Raw genomic sequence first — 15,857 nt, 5'->3', positions numbered from 1 at the left:
AAATATAGAACTTCGTTTATCTTAAGAACTGAAATATGAAGTAAGATATGATGTGATGCAGCAATGCCTGATGTAATGTTGGAATATACCTGATTATAGATATTCAACGACTACACTCACATTAGCAGTCCACTAGGATAGCAGGATATTTTGAGACACCTCTTCAGTGTCTGATGATGTGATCTGTACGCCTTTTGAGTCATGAAAACATACAACTTGACGTACTTTATTTGGTGGCCTTCTGTAGTACCTTTCCCGGTGTTGTGTAAATGCGAATGAGTGATTAATACAGGCTTCTAACACACCAAGATACATATAACTTCTGTTCGAAATAGAGAAAACTCGCGGAACATCTTTAGAGATCTGTTGAAGGAGTTACTTTAGTATTGCATAAAGTTGAAAAGGTAATATAATAGTAAAATAATGTGTACGTTAAATTTAATTCCTTTTTACAAATAGTGCTGCTATATTGGAATATTTTTGCTTTATTTTGCTAAGATAGATCCTATAAGTTATTGTAGACTTTTAAAGCTTATGTACTAATAACATTTGTTTTAACGATCCTTCACTTCACACATCCGGGGTAAAGTCCGAGTTCGCCTCGATCCACTCCAGATAGTAGGTAACGCGTGCAAACACCGTCGGTACGCCATTGTCACAACCGCCCGACGAACCGAAGGAAACGACTCCCACCTGCAAGCTTTCCCCGCTGTCCTGCACCGTCAGTGGGCCGCCGGAATCGCTGTTACAGGCCGCCCGACCACCATCACCCGACTGGCAGATGTTCTGGGCCTCGATCAGCCACTCCAAACCACTCCATCCAGCCCGACAGTCTGCGTTGGTCATGACAGGATTCAGCACGTAATTCAGCACATCCGAAAGCCCCGGATTAGCGGTCGAGTATATACCGTACCCGGACACGGTACCCATCAGCCCGGCAAAGGTACGTGTATCGGAACGGCTCGGTAGACGGATCGGTTGAATCCGATCGGTGTACACGATCAGTTCGTCCAGCCGCACCACCGCGATGTCATTGCGCACGTCGAACAGATCGTATCCGGGATGGCCAATAACGCCGCTCGAGCTGAACGTGATGCGCTGCTGGGACGGTTCCTCGATCATCCGATTGTGGGCACCCAGAATGGCGGTACCGTTGGCCACGGGTGCACTGGCATCGACTCCGGTGTAGACACAGTGTGCCGCCGTAAGGACGTAGCGCTGGGTAATGATCGATGCACCGCACAGCCCAATACCTGCGTTGAACTGTCCGAGCAGCGCCACCTGGTAGGGGAACTGACCGGGGCGAGCTTCCTGCCCGTTGACGATGCGACGGTTGGGTGCGTTTTGCGTCGTGATTGGTGTGCGGAGGTGAGCTTTGATGTGATCGAATTCCTCGATCGGACGCACCTGGGACCAATCGATTTCGTAGGAGGAGGACGAGATAGTGGGTAGTGGCGAGACACCGTGTAGCAGTGCCAGAAGCCCTACCATTGTGAGTGAAATTGCACACTTCATCTTTGCTCGGCAAAGGAATTGGTTGTTCCGCATGGATTGCTAACTCAAAGACTGATACAACCAACAAATCGGTGAAGGTGTGCTTTTATACCAAAACATTGCTTATCGCTTGGGGTTTGCGATAAAGATTCGCTCAAAATTGCCCACCAGAAAAGTCACGTGCGATAAGACGATACCCCCACACCCCTGATAAGAGCGTTAAATCAAAGGAAGACAACTTTTTGATACTATTGGGGAATGCCTTTTTGGGAAAAAACGTCTGGAATAGAAGATTGATGGAAAGACCAAAATAAAACCTGTAAGCGCGTGCCAGTAGGCAATAGGAATGATAAAAATCCAGTTCCGATGGAAATTCCAATGGTACAGGGTGTCATACTGGGGGCATTCCCCATGAGATTGATAAGAGCTCCCCGGAGAATGGTGTAGAACAGTCTGTGATAGCCGTAACTTCTTATTAACGCGACGACCTGTGCGATCAAGCTGGCCTATTCATGTTTTTAAGACCTCTTCAGCAGCGGATCTAACGGTAGGCGGACTAGGCGGCCGCCTGGGGCCTCGTCGATTTAGGGGCCCCGTAGATCGCTAGTCTGTAGTATGCAGTATGTATAAAAATAGAGAGAGCGACAGAGTACTAGCGACAAGGGCCCCGAAAGGATGGACGTTGGGGCCCTGACGCTGGCGATTCATTTTCCCTCCCCCGGCTCACCATTTACCACTACAGGGAGCCTCAACTAGTCTTACCGCCCAGGGCCCCCGATATACATAATCCGCCATTGGACTTATTAAGTACCACGTAGCCGGATAAGTCAAGCCCTTGCTACGGAGGACGGTCCATATACAGCTATTGAACCCATGACGAGCATGTTGTTAAGGGACCCGAATTGACGACTGTCTTCACTTGTTCCTCGCTAAGATCCCGATACTATGCTGTTGGTGATCTTAAAATGGTTAAATAAACATTTTAAAATGAGGTTAGTCAGAAAACCAAAAAAAATCGTAATAAGTCACATAATAATTCGTATTTCCACCGAGACGTAATGCTGCCATGTTGTCTCATTTTTAGTTTTGTAAAATAATGATATAAGAAATGATCAATCTAACCATTTTCATTCATAAAAGAGAACCGAATGTTGTTAACTGTATTTAAAAAAAAGATTCTAAGCCTTATTTTTGTATGGTATCTGAAACCATTACTGGCGATTATTCCCTTCAAAGTAATGAACCAACATTTTTTACCCAGTATGAATTCGAGCTTTTCCTCCAGAAACTGCAAACCTACCAAATCGCTTCATCTCGTCCATACATTTACACCCGTAACCGAATAGCGGCGTGCCATTGGAAAATCATTCCCACACGACAAAACCCTCCCGTCCCCGTCCATGTGCACCTACCCACCCATCTGTGGCGCAAGATAAGCTAGTGAATTATTATGAATCGTTGCACCATCTGCATGAAATAGCCCTCCGTCCAGCCCATTCCATCGCGCTATCATCATCGATGATCTGATTTATTTATCACTACACATACACCATTTGCTTGCCTGCCTATCCCGCGCCATGATAGGGAAGTCAAAATTTGAAACTGCAATTTTACATCTTCCAACCCAAAGTTATTGATTTCCCTACTTCGGCAGGCCCGAATTCGTAGCGCTCCCTATTTCCACGCGCACAGGAAAATAAATTTCTAATGCGTGACCTTGCTCATTCAATTTTTACCGCCCATTCGATTAACTTTCGCCTGCACCCGGGCCGTGTTTCAATCGCAGTTTCCACTACTATTTCGCGCAACGAAACCCACCGTCTGCCACGAGGGCGCGCGCGCACACACACACAACACGCGGTGGGTCGTAAAATTTATTTAAATTTCGCACACAAAACTTACACCACTTTTACACACATTTATTTTGCAACAATCGAGACCTGGCTGGCTGGCTGGGCAGAACGAAATCGGTGCACTGAAGTAGTGTGTAATGCGCCAGCCGAGGGTGTGCGCGCTCACAGGCCAAAGCGATTGCAGTTCGGCCGGTGCTCAATTTTTCATGCAACACATGCCAAACCTATAATACGAATTAATATTCACACGCGCGGCACTGGGTGGCAAGGGTATCAGCGGGGATGGGTGAGGGTAAGTAAAGTAACAATAAAACCCCCCCAAAAAGTCTCTCTGCAGGTTAAAATCTCAGCGCAAACAACCAAGAAAGAAAGTAAGTAAGTTACAAGTAGTTCCCAACCAATCCCACCGTGATTTCTTCCCACCTTGTAGCCCAGTTTGGCGTTAACATACGGATTAGCATATTTTTTTAATTAATCAAAGTACAATCGTTAATTAAAATGTCCGTTCTGATTCCGCGCCCGGCCCGGACAGCTCGGTGCCGTGTCGCTTTGCTTGCTAAAGGAAGGCACGAAATGAAACAAATAACGTCCACATTACACTGCCTCCTCCTCCCGGTTTGCTGACCAGCGGAAAGATTACGGTGGGCGCAAAACGAAACTTTACCTCTCCCCACCTGCCACTCACAATCAGTTGGTGTCACACCAACACCGTGGGGAACTGGAAAAAAAAGAACTGTCACCAGCCTATGGCGAGTTGCTGGAAAAGGGAGAGAGAAAAAAAAACCATAAGAAACTGAACATCCTGAGGCAAGCAATAAGGAAAAAAATGTTATTAAAAAAGAAATCACTACCGCCAGTGATTGTGATAAGAAAAAAGTGTCTAAGAAGAGTGAAGAATGAAAAGGAAAAAAAACACACTCCAAACCTGCCAACGCCATTTGTCAGGAACAGTGTCTCCCTCTTTCGTGCTACTTGACAAGGAAATGAAAATTAAAACAGTCGACGAACAGCACCACGGTGGACGCCGGCTGGATGAATTGCAAAGAGACAAAAAAAAAAAAACGAAATCCCTTGCCACCCCCTGCTGCAAGCACTAAACACTACACACAAAGCACAAATAATTTTCTCGTGGCTTTTTGTTTTTGCTCTGTTTGAGCTTTCTATGATCCAAGTAGCACAAGAAGTCCAGCCCCTCCGCTAAGACGTCAGTGAGCAAAAATAACAGCCCAATAGTAGGCCTGGAGCAGTGTGTGTGTATCGAAAACAAACGACGATACCTCCGGTTCCACCCCTGAGCCACCCCACCACCACGCTGGGGTAAAACATAATATCGGGAAAATCTGTTTTTCAAACGCTAATGTATTTGCCTGTATTCATAATTTATCATCCAATAATGACCCATCGTTTTGCTTCGTACCAATGGGCCACCGAATGGCGTACCTACTTGCGACATTGGCGTTTGCAAGGCGTTTTCCCTCCCCGGACTTGATCGTTGTGCCATTCTCCACCATTTTGAGTTGCTAGTGCTGCTGGTGCTGGTGCTGCGCCTTACCAATCAAAAGGCCACTTTCGTCCATTATTCAAATTCGATTTTCGATTTCGAACTCCATTCCGGGTTCTTTTCCGGCACGGCGACGACGACGTACAATTGCTGCTGCACAAGAAAAATGACATGCCACTCTGGCCCGCGATCATTTCCACCCCTCCCCCCCACTCGAAACACTAGGGCAAAGTTTCATTTGGAATTGACTTTTCCACCACCACTCTTGGCAGTGGCCTCCTGCGTAGCTGGAAGGGCAAGTGGAGGGCAACAAAACGGCCGCTGCCAAACTGTCAATTGATGGAATTGATTTCGCTTTGGTGCAATTTTCATTTGCCGCCATTTCTTCGATCGCGGGGTAGCAGTCGGAAAGTCGGACGGTCACAATGGTGGCGGTACATTTTTCCTTGGCAAATCTTATTTGTCCCACCAGTTTCCCACCTCACCTTTCTTCGCCAAACCTTCGGAAATGGATGCTTGATCTACGATAATTCTTCATTACATTCGCCGTAGTGTGGCGGAGTGTACGGTGGCGTTCGTTCCCCAGCGCGCCCCTGCCCTAGCACCACTCCATTTGGCGTTTTATTTGGTTTTTTTCGTTCGATAAGTGTTTGAAAGTTTTGGGTGAGGAAGTGTTTTTTTTTTTTTTCTTTACCCCGTGCATTTCCAGGGCTCGCCAGGGACAGGAAGATGGAGGAACGGAACGTACGGAACGATATTTGGTGACTTCCGTCAGCGAAATATGAATCGTGCCAATTATGAAATTAAAACACATTTATCATTTTTCCGTTCGTTCTTTCCTTTTTTTCCCTTTCATTTGGTAGCACGTCGGATGGACGAGGTGCTTTCCTTCTGCAGTCCGCATCATTTATAACCTGCTTGCTATTATAACAGTTTATTTACTTCTTCTTCTGGTGTTTGGAAGTCGTAGATTTAGGTTGAGAAATGGGTGGAAAATAATCAAATATCTGAGTCACAATTTCATTGCCGTTATTGTATTAGAAGTACCAATAAGCTAATACTTGGTTTAATCAAACTTTGACACTTTTTTTCGTGGAGGATTTGTAACTTATTCGTGGCGTAAAATAGGTTCCACTGTTTTCACTACTTTCACCCATGTTTTAAGGTAATTTCGAATCCTGTATTGACAGCAAAACCTGGCTATCCATGGAATGGTAACATATTTTACATGATCACAATTGGAGAAGTGCTAGACTGCAGGATCGTGCTCTATCGACACGGAACAGGATGTTATCGCAAGGAGCAATGTCCAGGCTGTACTCCGGATTTATACGACTCCGGAAGACTCCGGACAAATCCGATGACTCCGGGCGACTCCGAACGACTCCGAACGACTCCGACTCCGGGCGACTCCGGACGACTCCGAACGACTCCGATGACTCCGGACGACTCCGGACGACTCCAGGCGACTCCGGACGACTCCGGACGACTCCGGACGATTCCGAACGACTCCGGATTATCCAGCGCGGACCTACCTTCCGGAGTCAATTCCGAATTTATCGGAGTCGGATCGGAGTCGACTTCGGATTTTTGCCAACTTTACCCATCACTAGTCCCTATTTCTTCCGTTTTGGATCGCCCTCATTGCTTTTAATCGATGGAAAATGTTTCATATAGATGTCGTATCTTTTGTACCAATTATTTGTGTCTTCTTATATATTTTTTCAGAATCTTCCTGCTGCTGTTGCCTCCTCTGAACAGTTGCTGCTGAGGAACAAGTTGCTGAGCTCAACATTTGTCACAAAAAACCAAAACTCAATATTATGCACGAAAGCTGGAGCTTACAAAAACAATGTTGTATCCAGTGTAGCAAAATGATTAACAATAGAGAAGAAATCCTAAAGAGAGCGATTCAAAGCAATAATATTGTGTTATTAAACAAACATGTAATAACATTTAAATCTGACATCTGAACGCTACATCTGAACGCTGTCGCTAAACCTGATCTTCAATCAGCTCTAGGTCTCTTGTGATCGATTGGGACATCAACTCGCCTTAATCGTTATTATTAAGGCCAATCTTAAGTAGTCCTGCCCAGGATCGAATAACATGAAGTTTTTAATAACCCTATTTGAAGTGCATCATTTTCCACGTTTTGTTCAACTTGAACCTTCTGCTGAAGTTGCTGCGATGCGTTAAAAAGTCTACAGACTCTCCACTTCTTAACATGATACACCGCGAAAGCTCACTGTACCGTGGATGGCTCCTCAGCTGTAAACCACCATCCAACAACCGTTCCGAGACACCGATGATACGAGCACACTCTTGCTGTATCTGTTCCAGCTCCAGTACAGTTGGGGGCAGTTTCGGGGCATTAGTGTTGATATTACCGTAGCAGTGATAGAAACATCGAAATACCTCGTACAATGTCTCCATCACCCCACTATACGGCAGGCTATCTTCGGAACTATCCACAAGCGGTGCAACTTTCACTCTCAGCAAACACGCATTCGTTCGATTGACGTACAGTGTGTCAGTTTTGTCAGGGTTGAAAAATTGCCCCATCGCTTCCAGTCGCAACACGTTCTGGGTTGGATCGTAGATGCGCAGGTTGAGCATGATGCAGAAGATCAGTTGCTTCAACGCTTGATTGTCCCGGTATCGATGGGAAAGGTACCGTCCGGGTGATTCGATGCGTAGATACTGAAGACAGTCAGACTGTGCTTCGGACCAGCTTTTGGTCAGAATGTGGTGTTTTATTCCGTACACTGTAAGCAGTAAACTAGCGCTGCCTAAAAGCACCAACAGTAAACGATCCATTCGTACAACGCACGTTTTTAGTAAGCTGATGAGAGCAAGACACACGGCTGTGGTGTGTTGGTGCCACAGCACGCACTCTTATATGCGAATTCTAACACAACTTTTGGAGGGGACGTTGTGGGTTTTCTACGAAAGGTAACAAACGCCGGAGACCGTGCATCATATGATAACATTTGAGGCAGGGTTATTTACTTCATAGTAATTCTTTGAAACACTCACTTTATGATTTATATTTGGAAATGCAATGAATTGTGTTTACAACATGACAAATTTAGTAGTAATTGAAAGCACTTTAGATGAGCATTTTGTATGTTCAAATGTGTAAATCTGAAGCAAAATCTACTTATTTTGACATTTAATTAACTCCAATATCTGGAGTACTCTGGCTGGCATATCAGTGCCATTAATTGATGACTGATTAATTGATCCAATATGACTGAGACACAACAATTGAGTTAATAATCTAAAAACTATTAGAAAATGTAGCAAAACCTTGGGAACTGTACAGTAGGTGACCGCTAACTGGGAGGTTAAATTTGTGAGAAAAATGCACATTTGCTATGAATTTCTCTTCGTAAGATTCATGATGATTCATGTTTTGACATTTATGAGTTTTTTAACTGAGAATCATTCCAGTTAGCGAACTTTCAGTTAAAAAACTCCAATAAAACACATCCAGTTAGTGGTCGATATGAGTACAGTTTAAACGCTTCAAACTCATTACGGACATGGCGTTATATATTGACCATAGAGGACTGCTGTGTACTACAAAAATAAATAAATATAAAATTCTTGCTGTGTATAATCATCCACAAAAGCTGAAAGAAATACAAAATTGTCTGAAAATGAGCCAAACACATATAGATGTTTAAACAAAAATTTAAGCACAACAAACACCTCTAACAATTGGCAGTACAGTAGAACGTCGATTATCCGGGAACGGATTAATCGGCGGGCGGCTTAACCGTGCGCATGAATTTGACAGTTGGTCAATCGTGGCGAACATTTTCTACGATGGTCAGCTTCGCAAAAAACATTTGTTGTGGGTTTATCTACAGTCTAGTGATATATTTAAAATTCATTTTTGATACATAATAATTGTTAAATGTATTGTTACTGACTCAGAAAATATTCTATGACGGATAATTCGATTGGTTTAAGGTTATTTCTCAGTAAAAGCAGTAAATTTTATATTTTTTTATGAATTTGACAATTCTTGAACCATTATCCGTGGAAATCGATAAACCAGCATCCACTCGGTATCCGAGCTGCCCGGATAATCGACGTTCTACTGTATTAGCATATCTTTCAAAACCTCAAAAAGTCGTCCTTTTCATAGTTATGTGTTTTTCTCTTCCATTTTTGCAATGCACATGGCAACAGCACCTTTTGCAATAGTAATCATCAGCAGACAGTAAGAGCATTCGGATCATTTATTCTAATCACCAGCATTAAAGGTAGCTTAGCCGTTCCGTTTCCGAGTGGTGCGGCCCGTACCGTTGTGTTCGTTTGCAATCGAAGAAATATAAAACTCATTATACAAGCAACCAGCATCAGCGGTGTTAGTAGTAGTAGTAGTAGTCGTACAGCAGGAACAACAAAAAAAGGCACCGAATCTCACCTTTGGCCGACAAACGACACAAACACGGCGTTGGGCGTGGAGTTGTTACCGGTCAACGGGCCATGGCATGGCACAGGCATGGGATACACAACTGAACCGAAAAGTGGTTGTTATTTGTGTATTTTTTCTCTCCATTTTTTGAACCATTTTTAGCTGCTCTAACTTCAGTTTGGACTACTATAGCAAAGGGGAGGGAAGCGACCGCCGGTGGGGCACCTCCTAGGGGCGCTGACGGTGGCTAATTTGGTTGTGCCACACTGCACTAAACACCGGTTCGGTTTTCGCACTAAAACAAATGGTTTGATCATTTAAATTTATCAAAAATAGTTTTGCCACCCTCTAACAGGGGCCTTCAATGGGGGGATGCCTCACACAAACTACAATCTAATGCGTCGTTGTTGTCGTGGAACAACGGTGGGAGGGGGGGGGGAGGGGAGAGGATGGAGTGTAGTTTGAAGTCGACATTTTTCTGCTTCACAAAATTTGTCGCATTTATTTGGGGGGGAGGTTGAGTTGAGTGGAGAAAGGTTCCGTTTTAGAAAATGCAACTGCTATTAGTGGGTGAGTGGGTCGGTGCGTGGGTGGTGCGGAGGATCGGGTGGGTGGTTTGCATCACATCAATCTAATTGCATCGGTCTGTCGGCATTTCGATTGATTTGCATTCATATGGGGGGCGATCGGGGCGTAATGATTGATGCAAATGCACTGGCGAAAGAAGGCAAACACACAATTGTGCAGCATAACTTTGATTTAAACGGTTTCCAGCAGTGTTTGTAGCCTTCTAAAGTAATGGAATTAGATGGCTAGCGATGTTTAAATGATTTCACACGAACAGTAGTGTACTTAAGTGTATCTTTTCAGCAGTATGCACATTATTTAATTAAAGGAAATTCAATTTAACGAAAAAGGAAACAAATACACTTCATTTAAAACAAGACCGCCCACAAACAACCAGAACCAAGTACCAACCAAAACGGCAAACATATTTCACTCCCACACCCTTCCCCCCTAGCATCCGCCCCATTTGTGATTTGTATAGCATTTTAATTGGATAATTAAAGTGGTGTAAACTAAACTTGTAAACAACCGCTTACACTCTGTGCTGCGATATGCACCGATCACATTAAATCCGCCCGGCGCCTGTAAACAAGGGCCGCCTCTCACACCTTCCCACTTGCCACGTGCCGGTCACGTGTCGGAGGATGCTGCAAACGCTCCTGCCCAGTAAGTCACCAAGAGGAACGGGAGGAAGTTGACTTGAAGCTAAATTAACCGAAACCTCGACCACCATCGAACAACAAGAACAAGTGTTTTTCACCCAAGTGAGTGGTGAGCATAAGGAAAACGGGGGGTGTGTGTTGGTTGCTTCACAACTGCCCACCACCCACCCGCAGCGTTGCATTGTCGCGTGTTTGGTCGTTACGCTGTGCCGGGTGTCGTAAATCTGCATCAACAACACATTAGAAGAATCTAGCGCCTCCGTGCGCCCCAACCTCTTACCCCGTTTTTTGGCAAACAAATTAGGCACGCCGAAAAACACATACACCACACGCACGCACGCACGCACGCAAACCGCCACACGCGTAAAACGTTGCGCCATCAAATGGCGCGCAAGCAAGCAAGAGGCGGCGCAAAACAAACAGACATTTGCACAAGCAAAAGGGCAAGCTATTAGACAGCAACCATTCAACGGGAGAGAGAGAGAGGATGAATAAACTTAATTAAATTATAAACACACTTTCAAGCACATTTAAACAGACACAAACACACCGACACACATCGAGCATTTTCGAAAGAGTTTTGCGTAGCTTCTTCTGATTCCGATATTCCCTTGACCACGTGGACCACTGCACTCGGGATGGACACTTTTCCGTCTTGGTTCTATCCCTTCCTCTCTCTCTCTCCCTCTCTCTCCCTGCAAGATGCTCAGCATACATCATGGCTAAAAAAGTGGTTTAGGTATTACAGCAAAAAGCGACTTGGCAGCTACGGCCGGTGTTAATGCATTCGTCGCAAATTGGAATTTATTTTCTCCGCCTTGGCTCATACGTGTAATGAAACCACACATGGGGTGAGAGCTTTTTGGGGACATTATTCCCGATCGCCGGGAGAACAATCCGGAACCGTGGTTTGTGGTTTCTTTCTTTCTTTCTTGCAGCACAAAGGCCAGTACAGAATGTATGAAAAGGCGCCTTCGAAATGGGATCTTAATTTATGATCGGTTTTTACTGTTGGAAAATGTCTAAAATCTATAACGTAGACGACCCTTCTGGGTGGTGGATTGCAAATTAGTGTCCATTATCGAAATGGTGGAACATTGCGGGGCGGTTGTTGGTGGAAGGAAAGCGGTGCAGAATGTGGTTGAAAATTGCGACACTGGAAAGAAATTAGTGAAATGAATCTTGGGTCGTTTGAATGTTTTTTTTTTCTTCTTCTTGCGTGTTAAGGCATGCAGGGAAGTCTTGTGTATAAATTGGATGTAAATAACTTGTGCTATAAAGCTTAACCACCAACACTAAAAACGTGTCTTGCAACAAACTACAAACGTCTGAGTGCTTTGTTTTGGAAAAACTCATTTTCTTATGTTTTAGAACAAAAAAAACATGTAAAACGATGTCTTCCGAGAGCTGACACACACACACACACAATGGGCCCATTTCTACACCTCATCAAAATGTACATACATGATCAAATGCTGTTCAATATATTCAGCAACAATATTTATTATGTCGTGCTGGGCAATATCATGCCCGAATGGCGGATTACACACACACACACACTGCCACACGTGCGCACCACCACTCTACCTGTGGGCGCATAAATATATATATGCTTGTCGGTGGGGAAGCGAGGGTAGTCGGTAGTCACGGCAACATCCCGCTTACACCGTTTGCAAACATGCCGGTGTGCTTTTCCTTGCTGGCGCTTGCTTCGATTCCGATACCGAAGTCGACGCCAAATCCCTCCGCTGGTGGGGGCTTTCGCAATCGTAGCGTGGCTAGCAGAGGGGGAGGAGTGGTGTATATTTTCTTTGAGGTATAAATTATGCTTCGAGTCGTTTCTCGACTAACCGAAAACAGGGGGGTTTTGTTGTGTTGTTTCCTTTGTATTATCGTTAAATGGAAGCGATGGGAGTGAAATTGGTCGATTAGGGTGAGAAAAATGTTCACCTTTTACCGTGCCGCCAGGTGGTGCGTGGCTGATCGCGTTGAACATTAGAGCATTGCTCGCTAGGAAAAGGCAGGAGACTGAGACCGGGCAAAGGAATAATCATGGTTGCGAGTGGCGTGTTAACATGGTGAGGTTTCCCAACAGGTTCCTTTTTCACTTGATCGTACTAGCGTAAATTGCGTTGGTCCTCAGAGACCCTCCTGGTGGGGTATGACTCACGACAAACGCTGGCCTTCGTAGCCAAGCTCTCCAATACCGGTTGTATCCTTCGTTCGGCTGATGCAATACTAATATCCTCCATATTTACTTTATCTCGTATCTCGCGTGATATCAACGTTCTGTGGATTTTAGCAGTTAGTTGATGGAATTTTATTGACTTATGTATCTCCAGATGCAGCCGCAGTTTGCTGCATTGTTTTAGGTTCCAACCCTTTTTAACATAGGAAATATGTATGGACTTAATATGTAGCTAAAATAGGAATAATTTCACGATCTTTTATGCAATGATATTAAAGCAGTTGAGGGAATTCTGGTATCGCTTGGCGCGAGCTTTATATTAAAATGGGAATTATGTGACCAGTAAAAGCTTGGCTATTTAAAGGAATGTGAAAGCAATCTCGAATGTCATCTACAACCAGCTCGAACCAAGACACACAGCTCGCTCGTTGTACACTCTTCACTCTTATTCAAACGCTTTTCATTTTCTATACACTTGTCCTAAGATTATCATCTAGTCTTGTCCCATCGCGGTGTAAAGAATGGCGCTTTACAAACACAATACAGTACGTGCAGGTAAAGCATCTACTGCCCTTGTTCCTGTTTCAACGGCATGCACTCCGCTTTCATGTGCGCCCGCTGCCGGTGTTTGATCAGCGTGCTGGAATCGATGAACCGCATACCGCACGGTTCGCACTGGTACGGCTTCTCCCCGGTGTGTATCCGCCGATGGATCACCAGCGTGGTGTTGCGCTTGAACGTTTTCGCGCAAAACTCGCACGCGAACTGCTTCTCGTCACTGTGCACGAGCGCGTGCCGGTCCAGGCTGTGCTTGTGAATGAACGTCTTGTCGCACACCGCGCACCGATAGGCCGGCATACCCAGGTGCTTCGTTTCGTGGTCCTTCAGCGTCAGCTTCTTCTCGAACTTCTGCCCGCAGTGCGAGCACACGTACAGGGTCTTGTTCTCCCGGTGGCTGTTGTAATGGTGCTTGCGCAGCTTGAACTCGGTCGAGAACTTGCGCGGACACTGGTCGCACTGGAACAGCTCGAGCGAGAGTGAATGCTCCTCCGTCAGATGGCGCAGCAGCTGATGGTCGACGCGGAACTCTTTGCCGCAGATTTTGCACACCGTTTCCTTCTTTTCTTTCTTTAGCTCCTTCGGTTTGATGGCTGGCTGCCGGCGGTGATACCGTCGGTGCAGGACGGACTTTTCGAACGAGGTAAACTTCTTCGTACAGACGTCGCAGGGAAACAGGGGAAACCGTAGCTCGGAATGGTCCCGCTCGAAGTGCCGCGCCAGATAGGAGTTGCTGACAAACTTCCGATCGCACACCTGACAGTAGAGTAGATTTTTGTTCTGCGGCTCCTTGCTGCATTGGTCGCCGCCTCTAGGGGAGGTCGGAATTTCTTGCCCTTGTCTACGCATGTACTTGCGCTTTGGTCCGCGTTCCTTGACGCCGGCACAGCTTCCCGACCGTAGATGACGCTTCAGCTGGGACGACTGTGTGAACTGACGGCCGCAAGTCTTGCACTTTAGCTTGCCCCGCAGCTGGGCCGCATGTTGCCGCTTGTGTGTGTTCAGATGGGACAGAACCTCGAACTCCGCCGGGCAGTACAGGCACCGGTAGGTGTTGCAGTCTTTGTTGTGGTTCTCCAGCTGCCGCTCGGAGCTGTACTTGCGCGGGCAGTACATGCAAACGAACGGATACTCGTGCGAGATCAGGTGCTGGTTTACCTCGTCGATTGTGCGATAGTACTGCAAACATTTGTCGCAGTGAAATGGGAGCAATTTAAGATGCACCGTCCCCAGGTGCTCTTGCAGCACGCACTCCGATTCCAGCGTTTCCATGCAGATGTAGCATCGGCTGACCGTTTCGTCGTAATAACAGTCATCCTGCTGTTGCTCCTGCTGCTGTTTTTGCTCCCCATCCTCACTGTCTTCAATCTCGTACAGCTGGTGCTCAATTTGGTCGTCCGATTCGTCCCCTGCCGCAATCACGTCTTCCTCATGTTCCATGATGTGTTCCTCTACCATTGCGCCCTCATGTTCGCCCTCCAGCGTATCCTTATCCTCTTCTATGATCTCACCCTCGTCGAGTTCCGTTTCATCCAGCGTTAGCTCCTCGTACACCAGCTCCTCCACCAGATGGTCCTCTTCTTCGTTCTCTTCCTGTTTTATGGCGGCGCCACACTGTTCAGTTCCAGCCTCTGCCTTCAGCAACATGTCCGGTGGCAGTATCTCCACTTCCGTTTTCTCTATCACCATTCCCTCGATGACGTAGCCAGAGTTGACGTTGCTCTCCTCTGCCTTGGGCAATTTCTTTTTACTACTACCACCCGCCCCATCGGCTTGCATGTGTATTCGTTTGTATTGCCTGTGGAAAATGAAGGAAGGGATTGTGTTATTAAACGCAACCAACTGAACCCACTCATCTGGCTTACGTACGTCCATAGCACATCGAAAATACGATTTCTCTCATCGAAATGGGCGCGTAATTTTTCTATCAACCGAACCTGCATGATACAATCGTCACATACGTTCTGGAACGGCCAATTGTCGGTGATCTAAAAAAACAGCAACCAAATAAAGCTTTTCATGTTGCAGGAACTCTGGAACAATTTCGCCGTGTACTCACGTCTATCTTGAGGAAGCAATCGATGACGTTGATAAGCTCCGTTTCCGACAGAGCGCATTCGAGAGGGATCAGTTCTTCCTTGTGTTCTAAACACAAACGGCAGGTGCCGTTCGATAGCTCGTACGTTGGCCCAGTTTCCGGTGGCATTTTGGGCAGGGAAAATTACGTCCGCGGCGTTATAATGCGGGTAGTTTGGAGAATTTGGACGCTGTTCGCGTTTGGCGAATAAAAACAACAAGCTCGCAGCTGTCACAACAACAATATCGATTTGACAGCACGGACCAAGATGTATATACCCGAACATAAACTGATCTAGATATAAATATTGGACAGATTTCAGGCAAAATTTATGCTACCAAAATACAGTTCAATTGCGATAAATAATTTGTTGGTTGCTTGACCATAATTCAAACAAATGTTTTGCTTTCTTTTTCACATCTCGGAAACTTACTTTCCTGGAACACCTAAATACATTTAAGAATTTAAAATTCGATCAAAATTTGACCAATAGCTTCCGCCTCAATCACCTACTGTGCGCAACAA

General features: G+C 45.6%; 3 protein-coding genes across 3 annotated transcripts; all 3 read right to left on the bottom strand.

Moving 5' to 3' along the window:
* Window positions 1-441: 441 nt before the first annotated feature.
* Window positions 442-1,559, bottom strand: LOC121588378 (brachyurin-like). The gene has a single exon (XM_041906235.1). The coding sequence runs from the start codon at window positions 1,546-1,548 to the stop codon at window positions 571-573; it is 978 nt and encodes a 325-aa protein (XP_041762169.1). The 5' UTR covers window positions 1,549-1,559; the 3' UTR covers window positions 442-570.
* Window positions 1,560-6,975: 5,416 nt separating this feature from the next.
* LOC121590238 (general odorant-binding protein 69) lies at window positions 6,976-7,668 on the bottom strand. Its single transcript, XM_041909721.1, has one exon. It carries the CDS (start codon window positions 7,666-7,668, stop codon window positions 6,976-6,978), a length of 693 nt encoding a protein of 230 aa, XP_041765655.1.
* Window positions 7,669-12,755: 5,087 nt separating this feature from the next.
* Window positions 12,756-15,592, bottom strand: LOC121590095 (zinc finger protein 260-like). Its single transcript, XM_041909484.1, has 3 exons — window positions 15,315-15,592; window positions 15,125-15,243; window positions 12,756-15,053 (listed from the first exon to the last, which is right to left on the bottom strand). Exons 1-3 carry the CDS (start codon window positions 15,459-15,461, stop codon window positions 13,262-13,264), a joined length of 2,058 nt encoding a protein of 685 aa, XP_041765418.1. The 5' UTR covers window positions 15,462-15,592; the 3' UTR covers window positions 12,756-13,261.
* Window positions 15,593-15,857: the final 265 nt, after the last annotated feature.

This window comes from Anopheles merus, chromosome 2R, assembly GCF_017562075.2.
Source record: "Anopheles merus strain MAF chromosome 2R, AmerM5.1, whole genome shotgun sequence".
Classification (NCBI taxonomy): Eukaryota; Metazoa; Arthropoda; class Insecta; order Diptera; family Culicidae; genus Anopheles; species Anopheles merus.
Note: the sequence above shows the minus strand (reverse complement) of the source record. Positions and strands in the feature narration are given on the sequence as shown.

Coding starts and splice junctions, on each gene's coding strand:
- LOC121590238 (XM_041909721.1), bottom strand. CDS start 7,668: ATGGATCGTTTACTGTTGGTGCTTTTAGGCAGCGCTAGTTTACTGCTT.
- LOC121588378 (XM_041906235.1), bottom strand. CDS start 1,548: ATGCGGAACAACCAATTCCTTTGCCGAGCAAAGATGAAGTGTGCAATT.
- LOC121590095 (XM_041909484.1), bottom strand. CDS start 15,461: ATGCCACCGGAAACTGGGCCAACGTACGAGCTATCGAACGGCACCTGC. Junction 15,244..15,314: donor ATTGCTTCCTCAAGATAGAC/GTGAGTACACGG, acceptor CTGTTTTTTTAG/ATCACCGACAATTGGCCGTT. Junction 15,054..15,124: donor ATTTTCGATGTGCTATGGAC/GTACGTAAGCCA, acceptor CATTTTCCACAG/GCAATACAAACGAATACACA.